The sequence below is a fragment of the Chironomus tepperi genome, unplaced genomic scaffold (assembly GCF_022539635.2).
Source record: "Chironomus tepperi strain 1889 unplaced genomic scaffold, CSIRO-AGI_Ctep_v1 contig_260, whole genome shotgun sequence".
Lineage (NCBI taxonomy): Eukaryota > Metazoa > Arthropoda > Insecta > Diptera > Chironomidae > Chironomus > Chironomus tepperi.
In genome coordinates, this window is record NW_027226382.1 from 166699 (window position 1) to 193687 (window position 26989).

Here is a 26989-nt window from a genome sequence, read left to right on the forward strand (position 1 = left end):
AGCAATGCTTATTTATTAATAATTTTAATAAATATGATGTTTATTCTTCAGTGATCAGAAACAGACTAAAGATTCATATGAAGGGGTCAACAACTACAAAAGGGGAAAATCAACTAATCGAAGTTGCAAATACAATTTGAATATTAAACGACCGTTGAAGCATTCTTAGCAATAATGCTCACAACTCAATTTATGTAAATGCTTTTTTCACATAAACCTTGAATCAAATCTGATAATGGTTCAATAATCTTGACAAATTGAGTCTATAATGTTCCAATTTAGCAGATTCCTTAATAAAAGCTCTTGATTGATGATTAATTAGCGCAATTTAATGTGATTAAGAATTCCCTGAACAACTGCCGATGCTTGAAATGATCTGACATCTGTTTTTCCACATTTATTACATTCATTAACAACTTTTTCTCAAATCTTTAATGAATTTCCAAAAATATCATTCAATTTTCAGTAAATAAAAATAATTTTTTTAATGTAGACAACCCACACTTCATTAAGAAAATTAATGTCATCTCCACAAGCCGTTAACACCTTAAATTAAAACTTGTTCATTATAAAAAGGAAATAGGGTTACTTTAAGCTTAGAACTATCAGAATCTTTATCACATTTTCACCACGTATGATAGATATTATTACATTATTATTTGGGGATATTAAATATCATGTTGTGCAATAAAAGACACATGTGATGATGAACAATTAACATGTGTTTTTGCCTATCATTGTTGGATATAAAGATGATAACAAATCATGGAAACTTAGATATGGAAAGTGTTTGTTTATCTGCTATGATACTTACTGTTGTGTAAGCTTATGGCTATTGTTATGCATTTGAACACTTATTACTCAATAAACATGGAAATCTGTGGGTTATTGATTGTGGTTTAGTTAACTTCCAAACTTTGTTATGGCGTGCAGTTGTCGATTTAACAGGAAAAGCTTGGGAAAAGCATCATTCCGAATAATGGATCCCGAGAGTGGAACTCAGATCCACGTATTATAATTTCCGGTCGTACGGTCTTACCACTGATATATCGACTATATATACGCCAACTTGTCTGTAACCCCTTTCCACTGAATTCCCAATGATATACTGTTAACATGAATCCCTTGCTAACAGTAGTATTTAGTACTTTAGGGACTAAGTCAAGTCCCATAAAATATTTGATGACATTGTGCATGCGAAATATTTAAAAATCTTATGGTAAAAAGACAATTTAATTTAAAATGCAGGCACAATTTATTGCTAAGGGTTATTATACAGTTCTAATTAGAAAGTTGTCTCATCTTGCATAATAAATTCTTGAACTAACCCAGAAAGGTCATTTTTTTAGCAAAGCAAAAATTTCAGCATCCCTTTGAATTATTTATGACTACAGAAACCTTCACTTCGAATATAAAGTTGTCTAAATTACAAACTGAAAAAAAAAATGTCCATTCATAAGACAAAAAAATAATTGAGGTCGAAACATTTTAACCCTTTTTCATACAACATTGAGTGTTAGAGGAGCATAAAAAACAGTGTGAGAATTTTGTTGCCTTATTTTACAAGCTGATATTGTATTTTCACTTAATATAAATTAACACTACACTGGATTTTCATGAACGCCAACACATTAATGTCGTCTGCGTTTGTAGCAAGAATTTTTTTAATGGACGGAGCATCGACATTAATATTTTTTATGTTTTTAATAACATGAAAACATGAAAAATCCATTTCTCATTTTTTACCTTCAAAAAATTTAAATTAATTCCAAAATTTAATCCATTTAGCTTCATAAATGTTGTGTACCTGTTGTCCTCACTTTGTTGGTTTATCAACACAATGGCTTTACAAGAAAGGAGACAAAGAAAAAATCAGGATAATTGAATCTTTTTACTGATATCATTTTCTTCCTGTTCCTATACGTGCATGCATTTACTATATTATATTTTTTGTTTGGAAAATTGAATAACGTGATATAAAGAATGTGATTACTACAAGCATAAAAGATGATAAATAAAGTGAAATAATGCAAGAAAGTAAACAGATTGTAGAAGTTTCTCAAGGGATGGAAAACTAATTTAAAAACATGAATAATGGATTAAAATTCAATTTTATAGCATATATCATTTTCTGATAGATTTATGTAGGAGGTATTTGGGACAAAATTTGGGACGACATATTGACAAATTAAGGAGTTTAGCCGGGTGTAGAATACTTTAAAATTGTGCATCTTCAATTTTCACAATTGAGTCCCAATGTTGTCCCATGCAACTGCGTTACATGGTTCAATGCATCTCCCAAATAGCACAATTTGCTTCTGGAGCATCGCTGCGTCATCATATTGCCAGTAACCCGCGAGTTCTCTGATGACACCATGACGACGGATTTCGACCCATTTTGACAAACCCAAAAATGCAATTCACCGATTATACTGCCAAGGTCTGATTTATTTCAAGTCTCTGTTTAAACGCCTGTATGTAACCTAAACATACAAATTTATCATTTAAATTTTACAGTAGCTGTAAAAAATATAAATCCTGGATAGACAAAAACACAGTTTAACCACTTAAAGGTAATTTAATGACTACGTCTAACAGTTTTTTGTCCACTTTTAAATGTCATTAAGCTTACCATAAAATGGTTTCAAGTCTTTTAAATGATTCTGTTTGAAGACTTCATTAAGAGAACCAATTTTACATTGCTCAAACCACAACAAAGGTTTTGTTAAAAAAAATTGGGTCGAAGCTTACCATAGCAAAAATAAGAAAATATATAACTTTTCATTTGGTGTATGTTTTCAACTCAAAATCGATATTAACCCGATCAGCACACGTTTTTGAAGGTTGCCATGTGGTGACCATATGTGATCCAAGTGGCAATTTTTATGGAAGTTAACATGAAAATTGTCATTTAAGCGCGATATGGCAGTCACTTGATAGTCATGAATAATTTGTGTAGATCGGGTAGTTATTAGAAAACTATCTGTATTAGATAACAAAATATGATAGTGCCAGTAAATGAATATTTATAAATTTGGATTTCCCTGGAATATTCCATCGATTTGGAACAGCTACATATGATCTGCTCGTCTGATTGAATATTAATTTCATTCATTTCCCTTAAGTAAATTTGAGATAGATTTTTAAAATAATTTTAAGTAAAAACACTGAGTAGACAATAGAACTAGTCATCAACTGGACATTAACTTGTCGTGAGCTAGTTATAACGTATTTTTGTCCACTCGGGAATAATAAATGTATTTTATTTTAAGAGGATTGAACGGGATTGGACATTTTATAAATTTTTATCATATTGGATAGCTTCAGTTGTTTTTTATGCAGCATGAAATATCAAGTTCAATAAAAGTCTACTAAAACAGACGGTTTAAAAATCGAATTCAGTTCCATTTAGTTTTCATCACAATATTTTAAAATCATTTTCTCGCATAAACATTTGACGAAGGTAATATTAAAGTAAATTAAATTACGAGTCATATACATGAAGAACATAATTTTGCTTTCAGTGTAAATTATGAGCTCGTATAAGTTTTTTGACAACACATTTACAGCAAAACAAGAAAAACATACAAAAAGTTAAAAGCAAATCCAATCTCTTTTCACATTTGAGAATATATTTTTTTACAACTTACTATACATGTGACATTGCTGGATTTTGTGTATCGTTGTAAATAAGATGAGCCAACTTAGAAAAAATAAGACATAAAGGAACGAAAAGAGCATAGGAGGAATTTTAAAGTAATATGAATTATTCACTTTATAAATTATTTAAATCCATTTTCTCGACTTTTTTTCTTGGCTGTTAAAGATGCATAAATCATGGAAGTAAAGTCTTTGAACCTGTTCATTGAAACGCATAAAGAACAGACCTAAAGTTGTAAAATTTACTGAAATAGCAACAAAAATGTGCCAAATCTCGAATGTTTGATGTCATCAATTGACGATGAGGTCAGAAATAACCATAATGTTTTTGACAGAGCAGCTCCATGTCATTTTGATGTTGTGTCATCAACATTGAGACATAAGGTTGCCCTGCTGAATACATTTGGACACTTGAGATTGAAATGAATCTCCCAAACGGCATGTTACGGCAGATTGAATTTACTGTTGAAGATGTAAGTCAAAATCAGCCATCAAGGTACTATCAGGGTAGCATTGAGTCTTGTCATTAACACGGCGACGTAGGGGTGCACAACTGAATCCATTGTGCGCTTTTGATCAGTTTGTCTTTAGACAAAAAGACATAATAAATTTAAAAGCTCATTTCCCTTAATCTTAAGCACAAGAAAATACTCCATGTCGTCAACGTCGTTGTTGTTGTTGTTGTTTTTGTTGATTCAAAGCCTAACTTTTTTTATGAATGGCGGTTATTCCAAGAACATTTTTTTTTGTGGATTTTATCTCACGGCTGTATATGCTTTATTATCCTGTTCAAGTATTTATCTTCCTCTTATGCTTAATAATTTTCTTATGATGCATAAAATGCCACTGTTAATTAAAATGTGGGAGGTTGAAAGATTATTTTCCTTGCATATTTCAGATACTTTCCATAATGTTGTTTACCGTGTTTACGGAAATCACGTAGTTTGTGTGAAATATCGTACACAAAAGAAATAAGTTAGCAACTTTTTGGATCTTCAATGTGGGCTTGGTTTAGCAAATTGTCACAAATTAGCAAATTGGATGCTAGATGGAAGTGGCTTCTATTTGGAATTAATAAAGGAGGCTTAGCGGAGCATTAAAATCTCTGTGGCGGAGCCTTCTTCATTTGTGTCGCTCTGGCATTCTTCATTAAAATAGATGCAGACTAAGAATGATCGATGACAAACTTAATAAGTTATGGGACATCAATTTAGTTAGCTCTTTTCATTTACATTTCTTCAATATTTCATGATTAAACCAAAGAAACAGGCATTAATGCCATAAACATAATTCAAATTCACGAACTTCGTTGCATGTCTGTTTTTTTCATTTTATATTCTATGTAAAGCATGTCGAATTGTTTTGCGCTAAATTTAATACTTCTTCCCCAAGCGGTAAGAAAGAGCATAAAAAAAGGAAATGTGAAATTTGTAACATGAAAAACAACGGAAAAGTGAGGCAATAACGTGGAAAAAGAAGAGAGCAAAAATATTTTTTTGAGTAAAAAAATCAATAGCTCATGGAATATTAATTGTATACATATGTGTGTACAAATAAAGCATTTACTAGACATCATGAATTTTTCACATACTTAAGGCACACACGTTTTTCAAAAAATTGATTTATTGTTGAGTCCTGTTGTTGAGAGGATTCAAAAGTTATCTCTTTGTTTTTGTTTTGTCAAGTATGCCGCTAACTTTTTTGAATAGACTCTAGAGTCTAGACCCGAGACTGACACAAATGAAGAATGCTCCACTAAGGAGCTTTCAAAGCTTTGCCACAATTGAAGTCATATGGATGTCATATAGAGGTAACATCCATTCGACGTTGAAAAAAGAGCTTTAGCGGAGCCTTAAAGGCACTGTGACCTTCTTCATTTTGCAGCTCGGGAGAGTCTAGGAGTGACAAGTTTTGACAAACATTTCAAATAGTAACGTTACTGCTAAGTACCTCAAATGAATGAATTTATATCTAATGGTCTGTCCCACAAACGTGCTCAAGTGATGTACACTCTCAAACATAAGCAGCGCTCCGCTATAGCTCTCATTGCTCATATTCGTGCACTTTTCAATTTCACTTGTCATCCATCAAATTGCAAACTAAGCTAAACATATAAACTGAATAGATGAACAATTTCAATTGGAACATCTCGTTCATATTTACAATGTCATTCATGGATAAATGAATCCATTTTATGACATGAATCAATATAAAAAATGAGTGCATGATGATGCATCTAATGTGAAACATAAGGTCATCAATGTACATACATGACGATATGAGCATTTTCATCATGTAATAATTGAAATGAAAAATGAAGAAAAGCTCATGTCATGCAAAAATAAGTGTGGAATGCATGAAAATTTATTGAGCGAATGGATGTTTATGGTTATGGGTTCCTGGTGCTTCAAATTGGACACATTTTTGAGGTTGGGACTGGATCGAGATTGAGACAGTTTCGGGATATTTTATTTTCTATTCTGTATAAGTATTGAGGTTGTAATTTTGGTATATATTGATCTTGATCCCGTTTATAAGATCTCTGTTATAAACTAGAGAATACAACTATAAGGTTAGGAACTCTAGATTCGAACTTACAAACCTCCACTTTTATCCCTTCTAAATTGAGGAATAATTATCGTTGTCTTACCCTAATTTCCACTCTAGAGTCCGTATCATATTTAGGGTAAAGAACTTTGAACAAACTCATCTAATGACCCAAAAACATATGACGTAGAAAATCCAGAAATCTGATTCGAGGTCTGATTTGATTCTTTCATGAGGCAATATCAAGGACAGATTTCCTGAGGACAGTGTCTCGGTGGATTTCTCCGCCTCTTGCCTTTCGAGTAATAAACTAGATAATCTTACATCCAGTTCAGAATACGGATTAAAACTGATTGAAATCCATCAAACTTTATAAGAAGAAATTTGCATATCTCGAGGATTATAAAAAGAGAAAAAAAAGGAATTAGCAAGCATGCAAATTTATGAAGTTTCTTCATTCACATTATAATAATGTTTTTCGCTTTATAAAAGTTCTATGTACCTTCTTATATGCATCATTTGCATCAACAATGAGATGAGTAAAAAAAAATTACTTAATAGCTTTTAAAATCATTTACATGAGAATATATGCAGCATCATCCAATAATCTCTAAAGAAATGTGCTCATGATAATATGAGCAAAAAAAAAGGAAATGTTTTAAGGTAGAAGCTTCCATTTATATTTTTTTATGATTTTCTTCTTCACTTGAAAACATCACTCAGCACATTCACGTGCTCTTTTCTTATGATATAACCTTCTTCTTCCTGATGTATTCTAATGAGTTGGAAAATGTGTGGCAAATCAGTCAGAAACATTTTTAACTTAAACTTAAAGATTGAATTTCGAGCACATAATGAGTATCTGTTCCTTCCGGTGAGAATCAGTCTCAGTCAACCGTTTCATGGTGACCCGCTGTGAGTTTTCATTTCACGCTTTATTGAACTTGATTTTTTTGTTTCTTTTATTATTATCTCATGACTGTGAAAAGAAATGCTATTTTTAGTTCCTCATCATTTATGTAAAGAGGGAAATTTTTTTTTCTCATGATTATTTTTGAACACATGCGAAATGATTGAGAGCGTTTTTGACACAACATGACCACCTGAATGATGATTGAAATGGATTTTTCGCGATTAGTTGAAAATTATTGACACTCAATGTGTAAATTGAAATCCGAAGGATTTACTGCTAATCTGTGAAACAAATTATGTTCCTATTAAATCATATTTATAAATGTCGAACTTATTTTTGGATTGGTCACTCTAATGACATTCATCATTTAGAGTAAGTGGTGCGAAACCTTCAATTTTTCGCGGGATATATTGGTAGTTAGCCTCGACCGAAATATGGTTTTGTCCTTTCAAGGATTTAGAGCAGTGAAACACGTCACGTCACGACACAAGAGCCCTCTATTTCTTGGGTCTCCCTTTATTTCCTGCATTTTAGATGCACATGCCTACAGCTATAGGCTGTACCTTAAAGTTCCTCCAATACTGCATGCCTGCAACTTTGAACGAACCTTACAAATTTGTTATACAGCTTTTGAGTTTAATTAATTTTGCGTCACATCAGAGATTATTCACAGCACATCAGTATGTCTCAGCGCACAGATTGCCCACCACTAATTAAAAGTTAGCTGTGACTTTGAGCTGATTGAATAGCCATACAATTTTCGTTTATTAATTCTTTACAAAGTTGCTACAAATTCTATTTCAAACTATCGTCATTCGTAAACGACTCTTTGCCTCTTTTTGATGTTTTGTTTAATCTTTCTCCGCATTATGCTGTTTATTTTTGGAAAATGGAAAAGTTTATTTACACAAAAAGAAAAATTTATTTAAATTTCCATAAAAAACGAGATGATGAATGAGGAAATTAGATTTTGAAATTTTTATTTACTTGTAAACAATTTTTTAACTAAAGTTTTCAAAGATTTAGCATTGATTTATGTTAGTTCACTTTGTATTACAATAGGAATGGCTTACTGAATTAAATTTTTGTTTAGTCTAAGGTAGAGAACTTCGCTAAGTTTTGTAAATATTTGGATTATACTCAAGAGTTTAGACGAAGTTTGTTTTCACCTTAATTAAATGTAGAGGAAGTTTTTGAAACTTTAGCATTAGGGAATGTACGGAAGTTACGTCTTATGTTTGAAAGTATAGGAAGTGGCTTTGGATTTTGTTATGGAAGTCAAATTTGGATTCATGATTTTGCTAACAAGCGCTACAATACGGGGATTAGAGTCTTAATGCTCTATTGTTAGCGTTACATAATTGCCAAACGTCCCCTAATGAAAACTGACAACCAAGATATCTAGCCTGTTCAAATTTAAAGCCATCTAAGTCAAATTTCTTCTTATTTTTTAAGAATCAAAATATCAAGGACACAAATAAATAATTCTATTGAAAAATTGATATTGAGCTTTGAAAATCCTCGAATCACTACAATTTTAAGAAGATACTTAATAATTCATAAAGAAAATCCCACAAATGATTTTCATATCAAAAAGGAATCAATAATACAAATTGGATTTTTGAGGGGTCGTTCACTTATTACGTTCACTTTTTAGAGGGGAATTTGTAACAAAATAAACCAAAGGCGTATTCAGAAGGAGGGATGAGGGGGTCGGGTCAATTTTCTTTGGGGATAAGATTTTTTCGTGATAAACATCCAACTCACCCGCATGAACAAGGGAAAAAAGTTTTCTGCTACGACCCAGGCATAGCATAATAGACAGCGAGAGTACGCACCTAAATCAACATGCTCAATCGATATGATAGAACATGCTCAAAAAAATTTTGTGCGTCGTAATAACTGAACAGCCCCCTTATTGATATTTTTCTGTTAAAGTAGATGTCAATAATTGATAAAAATCAATCAATCAAAATCTCACAGCATTATAATTTCAAAAGATTTGTGGCAATGTTACCGCCAATTTTGCGTTTATTCTTCAAAACCTGCTTCAGAAATAAACGAAGCAAATATTTATGAGAGTTATAAAATATTAATGCTATTGATTTCACAGGAATAATGATCTTATTTGTTCTCAATATTTAAACTGCAATTCAATTTCAATTGATTTCCTGATAAGAGTATTTAATATTGGTTGTTGTCACTATTGTATACAATTTCTGAATGTGTCCGTAAATTATAGAGATTGGAATTTCAAAGGAATTAATTATTTACACCTGTGAGTGTCAATTTGGACATTTTGATAGAAACAGGCAAACCAAAAACAGTCGAAACTCTAAATAATAGTCTTAGAAGCTATTATTTAGAGTAATAGCCTTAGAAGCTAAGTGATGGAGCTTTTTTCATTTGTGTCGTTCGGGAACTGTAAGGGTAGGTACATTGCAGGGTACATTCTTCCATGACAAAATCTTTGAAATGTGCAGAGCTTGCAAGTCAAGCTCTAATGGTACAACAATTAATTGAAGGCTTAACGCTGGGCCAAATATAAGGTGCCAGTAGTCATATCAATGTGTTGTTCGGGAGAGGAGATTTGACATCAGCCTATTTAAAAAAAGAGTAATAAAATATTCTGCGTAATTTAATCAGCATTGAAAGACCACTACATCATAATTTTAATATCCTAAAAGCGTATTAAATTTCAAAATTATGTCGTAAAATTATTCTAATGAAAAACACGAAAATCTATAAAAGTTGTATTTATTCCTCATATTTACTATTGATATAAACAACATTAATCTTCATCACACAAGTTTTCGTCGAGAAGCTGTTCAGTTTACATGTGTATTTGATATCTAAATCTATAAATACCTATATAACTTGGTCATTAAATTAAATGATTTGCAAATGTTTTTCTGATTCTTACTGTCATTCCTGAACATCTTTTTAAAGATTATTTTCTTTCTACAATTGTGGTGGGTAACCTGCTTGCCGCGGTACACTGCTGTGTTGTGAATAATATAGGATGTGAAGTGAAACTTAAGCCATATAACAAATTTGTAAGGTATATTCAAAATTTTGGATCTGCAGTCTAGGACGAACTATAAGGTACAGTCCAAAATTGCAGATTTACGCATCTAAAATGCAGCTTTGCGGTTCTTGACTAAATTTTTAAATTAGTTTCCTTGGCCTAAAGAGTGTCGAAGCTCAATAAAGTTTCCCATCACTGCTCTAAAGTCAGTGTTGTTCTACAATAATACCCAAGAAAATATTTAAAGAAGATGAAATATCCAACAATAAAATTGAATTTTATTCATAAATGAAAATTTCTCTTTATTGACATTTTGTGACAAATTTGAATTGGCAACATGGCACTTAGTAAAATGAACAAAACAGAAATATTCTTATGAGGATTTTAAGTCTATAAAAAAGAAAGTAAATGAAAACGCATTACTTGCGTCACAAATTTTTGCTATTTATGGATGAATGGAAAATGGAGCTAAGAAAGCTCATCAATTCGTAAGAAATTATATATTTAGATATTTCCATCAATTTCATTTATCAACATTCTAAGCGATTTTTCATGTCTTCTTGATATTTTTAGATAGTCACAGAAGTTTTGAATTTCAAATTAATTTTTTTGAATATTCTATCGAAATTTCACCTTAATTAAGGAACAATTTTTTGAGGATGAATATATACAAAAATAACAACTCATTAAAACGTTTTACTTCCTCATTATTAATAAATCAGTCATGAGTCTGAATGAAATTTCCATCTTAAATTATGAAAATCTCCTCGTGCTGATTGATTATTCAATTCTTAAATGAATATACACCAAGAATATTCAAATTACGGCTATTAGTATCAACAATCATTAACAATTACGTATTATATTTGTGCGATGTGTAAACATTCAAGTTCATGGCTGAGTAGAAAAGGAAATAAAATTACGAACAGTTGTGAGGTACAAAAATAGAATATTTTAGCTCAAAATTTAGCCGTGACATGCCAACATCTTGAACCTGTAGCAAATATCTTTTCTACAGTAATTTGAAGCAAAATACCTTCCTTATTTACGATGCTCCCTAAAACCTCATAATTCAAAGAGCATGGAAGACGTAAATTGGCAATAATTGAGATAAAAATGCTTATTATTTAGAATTTTCCTGCCTAATGAAACTTAATATCGAATTTAATGAGCAATGGATTCTGACGCAATATAGACGGTAGGGAGGACAATTTTTTAAAAAATTCAAAGGCTAGATCAGTATTACGTAAACTGTGTGTCGCGCAATATTTCTAGAATGTCATAAACATCATGAACATTGTGGCCTAGCACCAAGGTGTGCAATCGCACAATAAAGTTTGGCAAACAATGAGCTCCACAATACAGCGCATTTTTGTAGACAAGGAGCATCAGTATGCTTACAAAATAGAGCATGCTCAATTAAATTGATTGAGTATACTCACGAGCCAATTTAGTATGATCATTGTCTGTTACTGTTAGCTGTTAAAAATGGATTCTAAAGTCCTGATTGAGATATCCTGGTAACTAATCTCGAAGTCAAAAGTCAAGGTCATATAAATACCCTACGGGGTCTATGACCCCATAAAGTCTAACATTTAGAAGATTGATCACAAATCCTTACCATAGGCAAAGTATAAGAAAGATACAGCATGTGCTTTTTCCATCATCTTATTCTCATGAGAAGGATAATATTGTCATTGTGGCAATATGACTATCACAATAAACTGTGTGAACTTTATGGTATACTTAGCTTAACTAATATTTACAACATTTTTGTTCCTTCCATTCGAGCATATTTCTCAAAAAGTAATCCACTCCCAATAATAAAGCACATTCATTTGTTACTGACAGTATGGATTTTCCGGAGCAGATAGAAGATTCAGTGATGAATGTTTGAATTTAATGAGCTGCTAATATACTTTTGAAATGAATGTTTTACGATAATGTTTGAAGGGTGATTAATTTATGACGTCTAGCCAAGGTCGTATCCAGAAATATTTTTAAGCAGAACATCTTTAAACTTTTTTCTCGAAAAGTCTTAACAAAGAAGCGTATTGACTTCAAAAACATCTCCTGGATGTGCCTTGCTTCTAATACTAAAGAAGAAATTCCTAGTTCTGGGTCAGAATTTGTGTAAAACTTCTAACAAGCTAAAGCAGTGTGGCTCAACCTATGGGCTGCACTCAATATTTTTGTAAATACCAAGAGCCATCTGCCGTTTGCGGTTTCAATAGAAGCTTACCACCAAAGTGTGCCCTGAAAAATTAAAGGTAACCCACCACTGAGTTAGAAGCACGTTCTTGCTACTTCTGCATAGAATACATGATTCCGCAGTATTTGTGCTTGTTTAAAACTTTCTTCATTGAAACAGAAAAAGCTGCAAGCGATGCTGTGCCAGGATATTATATAGATTGCTAATAGAAATGCGATATTGAGTTATATAGATACATACATCATCTAAAATTATGAATGGATGCTTAATGAAGTGTGAGCATGTTCTCTGATACACTCAATTAATTAGTAATTATATTTTCATTGTTTTCGTCTTCTTCTGTTTAAACAAAAATATAAAAAAAAGTTCCTCCTGTGCTACATCCGCAACTTATTTTTATTATTTTTTCATGTGATGCGCACGAGTTAATTTAAAGTAATGAAGATTCATGTTGATGCGAGGGTGAAAGATGAGAATGTAATTTCAGGGATGAGAAAATTTTTACTTCATATTTCAGTCATAAAGTCTTCCTTTCATTCATTCACTAAAAGCGTAAAAATGAACGTGAAAAAAATTAGTAATAAATTATGGCGCATTAAGTTCATTTGTGAGTAGGTGAGCTAGGGTGAAAGCAAGCAGGGGTGAAGTCAGAGGGGAGCTTTTGGGAGCTCTAATATTTCATTTGTTTCTCAGTAATTAGACTGAACTTTATGACCTATTTTTGAATTTTAGAGCAGAGTTGGGAACAGAACTTGAAGTCGACTTGAATTTTATATGAAGTCGAGTCAGTTTAAGTCGACTTCGAGCTCTTTTTAGGATGATTCTGTTCTAATTGTTCGGAGTCTAATGGAGGCACCTTTTTGCCATTTTGAAGTCCGAACACCCAAAGTCTTGCCAACTCAAAAATCCTTCAAGGAATTGCAGAAACACATTTATAAAAATATAACTCAGAACGCTCTTCATTCCATATTCCTTCGCATCCAGGGTATCAGTCGACTCAAGTATCATTGATATCTATCACATCTAACGCAGTCAATTGACCTACATAAATTTTATTCTGCACCATCTTTAACATTCATTCATAAAAAATTGCTTTTGCTTTAACATTCATCAATATTCATAATACGATTGCACCATTACTGCCATATTGTAATGAATTATTTGCTCATTTTAACTTTGGTCGTCTCGTTTCCATTCTTTATAGATTTATGAATTTTATTTGATTTTTTGGGAAGGTTTTTGTCAGATTTTTAAGGAAGAACTTAAGTTTAATTATTGCCCGAGCGACGATGACCATCAAGATGCCAATCTGATGCTGCACCCACAATGACGCCATACAGTATCTTGTACGATCGTTGATATGACTTAGCAGCTGTTGTGTAGCAACATTTTGGACGTCATAATTACATTTAATAACCAGAACATCTTGATTATATTACACAGTGGTTATTGTCGTTCGGTATTTTTTTTCAATAAAAATTTCAAGTCTAAGATCTTCAAAAACATATTTAATTTCATCTAAAAAAATCTGGCATAACTTCCATCAATCTTAAAGTTTACCGCAATCATCTTTCAAAAATTTTTATGATTTTTTTTCTTCTTTTTTTCTCTTTTTTTTTTTTTCATTTAGTCAATAATTTTATTACTTTTACACCCAACTGCTCGCTCTTTTTTTCGTGAATATAAATATACTGCTGGGTGTAGATGTGTATCATATTATTATTATACATGCAAGTTCGCGTATTGAATGAAAATTTTCAGCCCTCAATATTGTGCAGGAATGAAAATAAATTCAATCCATGAGGGCACGTGGAATGTAAAAAGTTATAAAAATTCTTTAAAATAATACGAAGAAGTTAAAAGAAGTAGTGAAGTGTAGAGTATGTTTATAAACATGTATCAATTTATTACTGTTCGTATCAGCTCGATGTAGCCTTTTAGTGTAGCTTTTAAACATAAATGTTGATAAATTTTTGAATCATTTAAAATATTGGGGTGGAGAATCATTGCATTTTAGTATAAACAGCTGGATAATTTTTTTAATAAAAATATTTACGACCTTTTGTGGCTTCCTGGTTAATTTTTGATAAAAATAAATGATAATTCTGCTGACCTGACAACTTTTTGATCCATCTCCTTCTCTTCTCCCTTGTAGCACAGTTTCCAAGGAAACGAATTTTTAACCTTCTAGCCTCAGGAACGTCTTGGATGAAAACTCCATCTCCTCTTCTTATTTTGGAAAAGAAATCCTTATTTTTCTAAAGTTTTTGGGACAGAAACGCTTAGAACGTTTAGATGAGATCCTAGAAAAGCTGAAATTTTTACTCCCATAGCAGATATCCCAGATTAAAACTGCTCAGATACTTATTCATTAATTAATAACTTACTATTAATTAACTTCATTCAATAAAATGTTCATGCGGAACCAGACTCAAATTAGAAAAAAATTTAGGTTATTAAATATTAAGCTGTAAAAAAGCTATCAGATTTCCCACACAAATTTTGATACATCATTAAATTAAAAATTATTAGAGGGTTTCGAAAATAAACACTTTTTAATTTAAATAATGATTTATTGCCACTTGATATTTTTCTTGACAGATAGAAGTGGGATGTCTGTACAAAAAATTATTATCGACAGGTTTTGATGGCTGAAATATTCATGATTAGTAATTAATGATTTTTTCAAAGGAGTCGACTTTTATATACAAATTGTAACTTTTGTAAGGTATAATTCTATGGTCGATTTCATTACCCGAGCGACACAAATGAGGGAGGGTCCTCTGTTATTCCCGAGCAACACGAATAAAGGAGGCTGCTCCACTGAGCATCTAAAGCTCTGTCAAACCTCTTTTCTCAACATCAAATGGAAACCGCTTATTTTTGGCAGCCATATGGACGCCAAATGAGAATAATTCCATTTGGTGTTAACCCGAGCAATAAAAGAGATTTAGCGGAGCCTTAAAAGTTCCTTGGCGGAACCATCTTTATTTATGCCACTCGAGATTGAACGCTATTATTTAAACAAAGAGAAGTCGAGTACGTTTGATTGGAAAATATAGGCAGCCATGTGTCGTTCGGGTTAGAATTTAAATTATAGGTTAGCATTAGAACAGTTTACAACTTATAATTAAAGCTGAAACTCCCAAATTAAAAATGATTCAAAAATTAAAGCATTTTAAATATTTATAAAATGTTAAATTCCTAAAGTGATGTTAAAATTGAATTAATAATGCATGGTACCTCCTCAATGTAATATATTTGTTATCATTATAGATGTGTATGTAGAAAGTATCAAAATTATAAAAGACAAAATATAATATCTATAAAACTATAAGTAAAAAGCTGTTCGTCATTCTTAATTGATTTTCAAATATAATTAAATTATAAAGGAAAAGATATAAAAGCTTTTAAGGAGAAGAAAATTGATTTATGTTGTTGATGTAAATAGTGGAAGTGTAATAGAAGTGAAATTCATTTAATTTTACGCTTAAATATCAATCCATAAAAAATTAAAATTTTTCGGTTCCAAAAAGTTGCAAAAAGTTCCAAAAAATCGATCGAAAATAAAAGAAGTGTAATAAAAAGAAGCTAAAAGACATAAACGACGACTGTTGGCAATGTCCAATGTCGAGATGCATGATGGTGGAAAGGAATGTACGTGATATTTCCAGCCGATGAAGTAATTCTATTGTCATACGGTATCGCACAAAACCCACGTTTTAAAAACTCAAGACCAACTCTGGATCATTTGCGGGAACCAATTGTCCCAATATCCGCAGGCATTAGGCCTTCATCCACGACCATTTCAACATCTAATTACAACCACATAAATACCAACCTTGATAATAATAAAGACACTCTCGCTATACCAAATCATAGCGTACGTACCAATAAGCCACGCGATCAAAGTCCAAGTGTATCATTTGCTGACGACTTTATGAATAAATCACGATCAAGTGTTGTAGACGAGAATACATATAGGACAGGAGATTTGTATAGTAACAATAATAGTAGTATAAATAATTTAAGTGTTAAAGATATTGACGGTAACGGTGCTAAAAAGAAAGGCAAACTGAAATCAAAAATTTCAAGAATATCGCTTGGCAAATTGGGCAAAGCATCATCGTCCAATGAGCAGCTTGAAGCAATACCGACACGCGTGAGGGAAGACCTTAATATACGTGTATCAAATCCGACATTTACGCGCGATAATTTACGTCAAAAGAACTTTGACGCGTTTTTTGACGCGGGTGAACCGGTTTATTCACTCGAACGTAAAGAACGGTTAAATTTTGACAATTCATCCCTTCCATTAACACCGAATTCACTCTCGACCACTATCGATACACCGTCATCATTTGTGTCCACGCCAGTAACACCCCTTACCCCTCCCTCCTACTCATCATTACCACCATCCGCTGCGTACCGTGAAAGCTCCGTAGGATTTCCCTCATCGCCTAAATCCGTAACATCAAAACAATCGTCATCAACAACTAGCGGCGGTAGTAACGGAAACAAGAGACCAAAAAGCAACGAAATTTATCGATCATCGGCTGATATCTCCGTGAAAGGTGACAGGTGCCCCGAGAATGAGTTTTCTTTTTTGAGAGTGCTGTGTGAAGTTTTTACTTAATTTTTGAATTTGACTCGTTTGAAAACCTTAAAATAATCGACTCTGCAGTTGAATATTGTTTGTGAACAGAAATAAAGTTTGTCTTTCGCTTTCATGGTTGAGATGAAATTTTTAGATTAGAATTGTAAGTGCATTTTTTCATATTATTGGAAATTCGTACTAATATTGTTAATGAAAGTTGTTTTTTGTGTGCTTTTGATGTTATCTGCTGTGAATACTAACAATAGGAATAGCTTGGCAAAAGCTCCTCCCGAGCGACTTAAATAAAGAAGGCTCCATCAACGCTTAACATCCATATGGATGCCTATTCATATTGTGTTACTAAAAGAGGTTAAGCGGTGTCTTAAAAGCTCCATGGCAGAGCCTTTTTCAGTTGTGTCGCTCGGGTTGTAGCTGTAAAAGTTCTGAATTTGAGTATTTTTTTAGCGATTTTCATCTTATTTTCAACAATGAAATTTTTATGATTTATGAATGAAATGTTCTGAGCAGAGTTTCGAGCAAAAACAATTCATATTCGTGATGAGTCTGAGCTTTAAATGCAAAAGTCTTGTTTAAGAAGATTCGTTAATTTACAAATTTTAAACCACGATGTTATATTTGATGGTTTATTTATTAACTTCTGAGAGCTTTCTAGCATGAAAAGGTTACATTTAACTTTATGCATGAGGGGACTACTCAAAAAACAAGCTTCAATGGTAAAATATCAAAGAATTCTTGCTGCATGAATTATGAATATAATCATGAGCATTTGTCATGCTGGTTGTCATTTTGGACTACACTCTGACATCCTTTGTCATTTCTCATAATGAGATCCCTTCCAGAAAATGAGCATATACTTGAGCATACTCTTTGTCTGCTCAGGGTTGTATGAATTTCTGCCCGTCATGCTTGATGGGATCACTTATTTACTGAATCTATGTTCGAAATTTGAACTTAGGTTCCAACAAAAGGCTGTCCATCTTAATCATTTGTTGATCACATCACCAAACAAATAAAAATTCTCTGTTTGCACCGGATGTGATTGATATTATCGCATTACTGTTCTATGCCATGTTGCAGTCCACTCACATACGCCACTCTATACATGAGAATTTTGCATACGCTTTTAATCTATTCTTAGAAATACATATCCCGGTACAGCTTCAGTTGCCGCAGTAGTGTCGTTTGTGCAGCCACCGAATCAGATCGAAAGTCTCTCCAACTCTTGACGGGATCACACTCTAGTAAATAATACTTTTCAAGTAAACCTTAAAAATAGTTTTAACAACAAATAAGTTTTGTATACAAAAAGTTCGAACAGTCTCCGAGGCGAATAAAAGCTACAACAAATAGAGCACGTTCAAGTTTCCATCAACGGCCATTCAGCACAGTCTCCATTGAATTGATATTGAATTTTTCATTCTCTATTCCTTGATTAGAAAACCCTTTTGTATTCGTGCATATATGGGAAATGTTTCATGATTTTAAAGCAGATTAAAGTGAATAGTGCTAATTATTCAATGGATATGCTCTGACTGCATAGATAAAAAATTCAGTGATGACTTTGAAAAGTTCAAATAGAGCGCAAAAATATTTCAATAACATCAGCATATACGAGGGATGCAAAAGATTAATTAGTGTGCAGACAGATTATACCCTCGAGTAATTTCTGCTGTCTACAATTTTCAACTGAAAAAAGGTGAATACGTTGAAAATGCTGAAAGGTCAAATAGATTTTCATACATGTCGATTTTTTAATGAGCTTTACTTTTTGATTAAATAAAAAGTGACGAAGCAAAAAAATTTGTTTTTAAAATAAACATTTCAACTTTTTATAGTGAATGAAGTCATCTAGATCTGCTTGATCCGTGGCATTTAGCTCGTGGCAAATGAAGAAGGATTTGTGACAAAGCTTTTTAGGATTTGCTAAAGCTCTTTGAAATGCCTTTAGCTATTCAGAACATCATTGAGATCAAAAGCTGCGCATTCTACCACTTGGAGAAGTGCTAAATGACTTCCTAAATGCGTCGTCCTGTTCTAAATCCAGAATGCACCGCTAGAGTAATGTAAAATGTACACAACAAGTTAAAGTCCGGAAAAGTTAAATATTTAAATTTTAAACAACCAACCACGACCATAAATGTTTATCTAAAGATTATTCAATCTTTAACATTTTTGCGTTCAACCTTATCAGCAGTACGTAAACACAATCTCATGTTTTTCATATAAAAATTCCTCGGCGTCAATTAAAAGTAGAACATAAAACAACAGTTCGCAATTAAAATTTACCACGAATATTTTGCGCTGAGGAATTTCATCAAGCTCTAAGTGAAAAAAATCCCACTCTTGTGTCAACAAAACAAATTTCATCATGTTCAATCCTTTTTCAATATGCAGTCATGAACCTTTTTTTGGAAGCTTTGCGAAAATATAAAATTCAATATTTATGTTTTACCTTTTTGTGCCATTTTCTTTACATTTGAGTTACGATTTTGATTATTATATTTGTCATATTCATGAAATGTTCTCGCATCAATGAAGCGGAAGACGATAAACATGCGTACGTGGATGTATTTATAACAAAAATTTATCAATTGTGAGTTTTGATTCTTAATAAATGTGATATCATGCGATGATATAAAAATAAGACATGAGACATTTATACTCGATGGATTTGTTTTCCTTTTATGCTTCATTTACTTCTAATTAGCTCATAGATGATGTGGCAGAGATAATTGCTTGACATATTTAGACTATTGCCAACAAAAATGCTCTAAATTTACTTCCAACTCCATAAAATGCTTTCTATCTATTCTTTAAAATAGGAATTGACTACATCCAACTTTTAAAAGAATTCTTTCCTGTCTTTTCATTTTTATCCTGTTCATTGTAGTCTGCTGGGCATATGATGACGACCTAAAGAGAATTTCCTCTCACCACTAAAAATGTTTCCTTTTTTTTGATGCGCATTTTCTTCTTTTTGCTTACTGACATGGAAATGTTTATTTTTAAACGTTCCTTATGGCTTAAAATTTCATCATTCTGGATGGTTTTCTTGTGATTACATAGAGATGAAAGGAATAATGTAGATGCGATTACTAGGAATGGTTTGTGTTTTTTATCCGATCGGGACAAGTTTCTAATGGCAGATGAATAACGGCCATATGGCATCCAATGGGCAGTTTTTATGGCAGTCAACATAAAGATTGCTAATTGGACGAAATATTAAAAGCCAATTGGCTGCCATTATTAATTAGTGCTGATCGGAGTTGGAAAATGTATTCATTTATTTCTGATTAATCTCAAAGAACCGCATTCAAGAATTTTGTGATTAAATATTGCTTCGAACAGCACAAGTCAGTTGATCAATCCCAAGCACGGCATGAAACCGACGTGACTTTGATATGCTGCTTCATTTGAGTCAGAAACATGTCGTCCTGTGGTCAGATTTTTGATCGATTAACCGATTTGTGCTGTTAAGATGCATTAATTAGAATGAACAAATGTCGGAACCAAATTTAGGTTGCCACAGTTCATTATGAACCAATTAAAATTTGCATCCATTTTTTTCTGCTGAAACTTGTGATTTCAATCACAATTTCAATTTAAATCAGTTTTCAGCTTAAAGGCTCATCTAAAATTAACTTCTTAATGACTCAATTTTCGTCATCACATCCACCTTTATTGAATCAAATGATTTACATGCTTTTGTGCTCAAAACCCATTCTTACTTTTTGTTCCATTTTCGTCATTTCAAAAATAAATAAATGAAGATTTATGACATAATACGATATGATGTCTTTAAGATGCTGTAAAATGATGAATCAAAAGTACTGAATAAAAAGAAAAAGGAAAAAAAAGGCACAAGAACGTGAATTCCCATGTGAATTCTTTGTAATCAAAAATATTTCCTCTCTTTTATTATAGTCCAATACAAAAGGAATGAAAAGATTCTTCTTTTGAGACATGATTCTTCTGAATGAGGATTTATATTTCTGTAGGTAGAGGTAGTGTTTGTAAGTAGGATGAAAGGTAGTGAGATGTAATTCACGATGATATACTTTAAGACATTTTAAGTGGAATTGAAGACGATATGAAGAAGAAAATTTCAGCACCAAACCTTATTGATGATTTTTGAACGAAAAAGTTTGGAAAATTTTATTGAATTTTTAATGAAGAAAGCGCATTTTAATGTTAAATGACTAGCATGTCTAGGGTAGCCAAGATAGGCAAAAGCAGGCAATTTACTTAAATCGCTGGTCATACAGATCAATTGGATCCATGACTTCTAAAATACAGACATCCAAGCCAAATTGAACTAGTCAAAATTCGCTAAGAACCGATTGAAATTTATATTAAATGTTATACTTCACAAGTGTCAGCAGAAAAAAGAATCCATCCAAATTTTAATTGATTTTTCGATTGAATCCAGTGATGTCGACATTGAGCTCTGGACAAAACTTCAATCAATACACAATTGCTTCAAAATATAGTCTTTGTACAGCATCTGCCAACGCTAATAATGAAAAGCCTCAAGCAAAGATGAAATGTAAATACCACCCACAATGAAGTGTACCGATATCAATCAAATTATCATTTTTTTTGTTCAAGATAATACTCAATGAGGCTATTATAGAAGCCTCTCAAATAATATTCATGACCATTAAGTTGTTCTTGATGGGCGGTAATAATGATTCTGTTGAATATTGATGGAGATAAAGCACATACACATAGCAAGCTTTTAGCTTGTCTCATTTTATGATGAAAAAATACAGCAGAAGAAATTTGCTATCAGATTTCGTTAATAAGAAGTGGATTTGGTCGACTGATGAGTCAGTCAATCGATCCAAAATCCGGCACTAACATGGCGTGACTCTGGCATCCTTAGAGGGCAAATAGCATGCTGTTAAGAGCAGAGTTCACTAATATTAAATAGAATAGGACATAGAAATACATAATATATTAAAGTAGAGCAAGCTCTTGAAAGCATGCTCTTTGCTCATTATGAGGCATTGTACCGGATTTAAACCGAACCTTTTCTCATCAACTCAATATCGCAAAATTCCTAGAAAATAATAATTATGATGCTTCAAAAGACTCAAAACATTTCAATTTAATCACAAAAATTCTCAACATCCTTGAAACTCATACCTTCGTTTCCAATTTAATGTGTCACATATATCGAATTGAAACTTTTTTTTAACTTTTTTACCACTTTGTTCTGCTTGAGGAAATAAAACTTTTTCAGACACAAAAAACAGTAAAATGAAATGAGATAAAATTCAATTTTGAAGCTTTTTTTTATGGCAATAAATTGAAATGTGGGAAGGAATTAAATGGAAGAAGTAAGAAAATGAGTTCCTCATTGTGCCACTCGGGTATAACTTTTGTTTATGCATAACTAAAAATCCCATTATAATCCGTCATTATCATCAACATCAGTGCCATTATTCTAATATTATGTTCTGAATAATTTCTGAATTTACACATTTTCTAAAGGCCGAAGCAGCCTCTCTTATGCAGTATAATATTTGAAATTTATTTTTGTAGATTCTCATACATTTTACATGTCTACACACGTTACGCACATTCATTTCTTGAAAATTATGTATCATATTGTAATTCACGCTCATCTTGTTTGAATTAATGAAGATGTTAAAAAGAGGAAAAATAAATAAAACAAAAGAAAATAGCTACGAATATAAATCGCTTATTTTAGACATTTAGGAATTGCCAGTTGTTATAAGTCAGGGTTGGAAAATTTGTGAGCTTTCTTCAATGTTTTGGCTATTTTTGCGTAGTGTTTCGTGGGTTAAAATTGACAGCAATGTTTTTAACAGACAGTGAGTATGGTTTCATGCTGTACCACTGTTAAGGATCTCGTCCATATTGGAACAGGCTGCGATCAGTCGACTATATGCCTATTAATAATCTTGTCACGATACTTGCATGTTCCATTAATAGAAAGTTTTTAAATAGACATAAGGTTGACTAATCGCAGCATGTTCCACTTGGGAGCATTATGCAGAATATTAGTAGCATCCACGTAGACCCAACTCTGTCCCAAAATTCAAAAAAGATATTTTTTTCTGTTGTTTACATCGCAAGATGTTTTATTCAGTCAGTTTATTTACATAAAGTCACGCTTTTAATGATAATAATAGGATTTAAAGAAGAATATAAATCATGTATTTAAATACACATGTCAAAAATTAAGAGTTTTGTTATGAAAACCTTGAATTCATTAAATTATTGTTTTAACTTAATATACAAAAAAATTAAATTTTAATGCTAATAATGAATGACTTTGAAAAAGTTTTAAATCAGATGCAGGCATCAGTCTATCAAAATGAAATGTGTTAGCTTCCAAACATATCTGTTTATTAAATGAGCAGTTCCAATTTGATTTGATTGCACGTGCTATCCTGCTTTGATTTAATTAAATACGCAAAACATTTTGAACATCTCTAGGCTTGTAGATTTAATTGGACATATGGCTTTAAATTTTCGATATGAAATTTGGCTATAGGCAATAGCTGCTATAAATAGATCAAAATTAATTATGAGTATGTCCAGGAAATTCGTTTATTGGGTACAACATTCAAAACTATCATTTCCATTGAAATGAAAAGTCATAAAAAATTTGGAATTCCGTTTTCCATAAAAATAGACACAGTGCATACATATTTCAAGAACTTTTCATTTGAGTTTGGTTCTATAGCTGAATGCTACATTTTTAGCTTGGCTGTGACACCATAATTCAATATAGTTCCGATTTTAGAAACTTTGAAACTCTTTCCATCAGAAATAAATCAAATAAAACTCAATCAACTATCAATTCAAAAAGTCTCAATAGAAAGGTGTACATTAATTAGAGAAAAAATGATGTCGGTGCTTATGGAATGTTCAACTTTTGAAGCAAACTATCTGGATGTTTAATTGAATTATTAAGTTCAGAGTTCTGTTCATAGTTCAATACAATTTGGTTGAACTTGCAAGGATAAGAACAGTAATAAAATATTCATTACCAAATATGGGTTCATCCTTTCTTTTCTTTACATGATGGATATCATAAAGGAATGACTTAGTGGCGTGATTTTTCAATAAACTGCTCAAACTGATACTGAGTTGCTAGATGAAAACTTCAAATTCAAAGCCAAAAAACCAATTAATCAGGAATCCAGAGCATGATTTAATTAAATTTTGTATTTCCCAAATATTTAATCTTCCATTTTCAAGGTATTGCGGTTAACACATTTGATAATGAAGTAATACTACTCGAACAGGCATTTTGACAATTGATTGATTTTCTCAGAATAAATTGTATTCGGCCAATTTCACTAAAATGGAATATCCTCAATTTCGAATAATCCGACATCATGACATAGACATGCCGGCACTCGCTTTAAGCAGAACTTTTCAAGGTACCGTAGTGGCATCTCTTTGTCTGTTGAGGTCAATTACCCAAAATATTTGCAAAAATCTGAAGTGGACAATCCATAACCAAGGATAACTTACTCTACTAAAATTGACCGATTACTATTTACTTAACAAATCAAAACAGCAGTCAATGACATTAATTTAGCATCTGATATGAAATTTTATCATTTTATATTGACTGATAACATATTGAGTGTCCCTAAAAGCTCGGTAAAACAGTAAAATTAAATATTGAATACTATTTTGTGCAACATACCAAAATATGTACTTATTTAGAGCATGTCTATACCAAATTTCCAAATAATTTTAATTAAAAAGTCAAACCAGAATGAAGCCAGTTTGAAAACATTGATTGAAAAAATTCCAATTGAAAATATTTAGTTTTAATTGACAGCTCATAGCTTTAAACATTTCAATGGTTTTGTCAGTGGTGGAGCTAGACTCAGGCGTATTTCGAGATTGACTTCACCTTAGGGACAACGTCTCTGTAGCAAGAGTATTTGTCGTGCAAGACCAATTTGAATTTTCAATCCACAATTTTATGTCCATCGATCCTCCCATTTCTACGCTACTGATATGCTTAATAAAACTGTTTTCACGACACAATTTTGTTCAAATTCAATTTTCATGAAATTGATTCCATTTCAATATCCACGATTTTCATTGATGAGGAAAACAGCCTTCATGACACGCTTATGTCTATTGCTTCCTTTTTCATTTCCTCTTGTGACTGATATGAAAATTTTATTTGATTGTTTCTTCTTTTGTTCCAATTCAAACGGAAATAAATAACCAAAGTGCTTTTGTTTCTTACTGTAGCAACAACAATCACATATACAGCATAATAATAAGAAGCAACAAACCATGAATGGAAATAGAAATAAAGAAAAAACTTTTTTAATCATCATAATGCAGCATGAATGATTGAGTTGTGGGATTTCCATTGAAGTGTGAAGAGCAATCAGCTTGTCATAATGATACTCAAATGATAAACTATGATCAATAAATAAAGACATTACTTACTTATGTCAATTAGGTCACAATAAAGTTATTTCAAGACTTATTAAGTAAGGATTGAATATAGTCATTTGTTTCTTGATTGTCTAGACAATTTTCATTCAACTTAAAGAACTTTTGACACAATTTAAAAATCCTCAGATTAAGCAATTCTTGAATATCGATTTTAATTTGCATCTTTCAATCTTTATGCTTTTGTGGAAGACTTTTCAAGTAGGTTGAAATATTTATTCATAATAGTACTCATGATTATAAGATCAGCTTACTTATCAGCTTATGATGTAAATTTTATAAAATTCATGCTAATTTACAAATTGAAGAGTTTTTAATCAGAGCATTAACTAGATTGCATCCAGGAGTGGTTTAAGGGAGGATGGAAGGTCTGAGTTATATGTTATCGAGTCGACTAAATCGGACTTTTCCATACAAAATCTGAGTCAACTTTAAGCTCTGGATATAATAGCCGAATAGCATAGCGTGTTTGCTAAAGCACTGTACCTTCACCGTTATCGACGGTAAGACTCTAAGTTTCCCTTATTCCGACTCATTTTTATGGCAAAAATGCGGTTCGCCACATTGTCTCACTCAGGATAGCATTTGATTGCCTACATGCTCAAGTACATCCCTGATTCAATCTAAGATTTGCATATTAATTCATGTAAAAACTTGAGCCTTACTTGAAGATTTGTTCTTTGAACTTTACTCATTTTTATCTATTCATGAAAAATCACTCAAAGCAGCAAAAAACGAAAAACTGCAACTTTAAGACTTGCCGTCAGCACACCAACATAGCATTACCCTAGAGAATACATTTTGCTGATCGGGCATTTCTCTTTGAGCTTCTTGAACTTATGATGAACGAGATTTTAAATTGAATTTTCATAACAAAGAAATAGCTGTAAAAGAAAGAACTTTATTTTTTACCTTTTGGCACTAAAAGCATTGCAAAGAAAATTTGAAAATGTTATTTCTTTGTAAAGATGATTCTTCAAAGTATGAATAACCTTAGTGCATGCAAAAAGCAAAGTCATTCAATTTTTAGCATAGAAATTCAATGAATTTTGAAACAATTGATTTTCATTCTTTTTGTGAATTTCCATACACAAAATGGAATAGTAGGGCGTAAAAGGAGTAAACAGAATTATTTCACATTCTTTTGTGTATATGCTAACGGTTAATGTTGATCCTGTAAATTTTTAATTAGGTTGAATTATATAAATATTATTTTTATGAAAAATATGACGATGTTGGCACGTTAAGGATGAATCATGCATGAATAAATGTTATATTTATATAAGTTTATATTGAGACATCCTAGCAGGGGTGTAGTCAGGTGGGGCTTTGGGGGTCATATCTCCTCCCTTTTTGGAGTAAACTGTTTAATTTGCTTGAGTTTTTCGTGAAAATTTTGGCGATTAAATTCAACCTCCAGGAACCCCTTGAATCATTTCTAGCTACACCCCTGCATTAAAGTCATCAATACAAAGGATATGTAGCATCGCTTATAATATTTTTAACACAATATTATTATTTTAGATCACTCATTTTATTGAGTGT

General features: G+C 32.0%; 1 protein-coding gene across 1 annotated transcript in view; it reads left to right on the forward strand.

Moving 5' to 3' along the window:
- Stacl (SH3 and cysteine-rich domain-containing protein) overlaps positions 1-26989 on the forward strand; it is a 173764-nt gene that overhangs the window by 14251 nt on the left and 132524 nt on the right. Inside the window, 2 exon segments of the mRNA XM_070641878.1 lie at positions 13991-14272; positions 15637-16934. Of these exon segments, the coding sequence (XP_070497979.1) occupies positions 16016-16934 (919 nt within the window). The 5' untranslated portion in view covers positions 13991-14272; positions 15637-16015.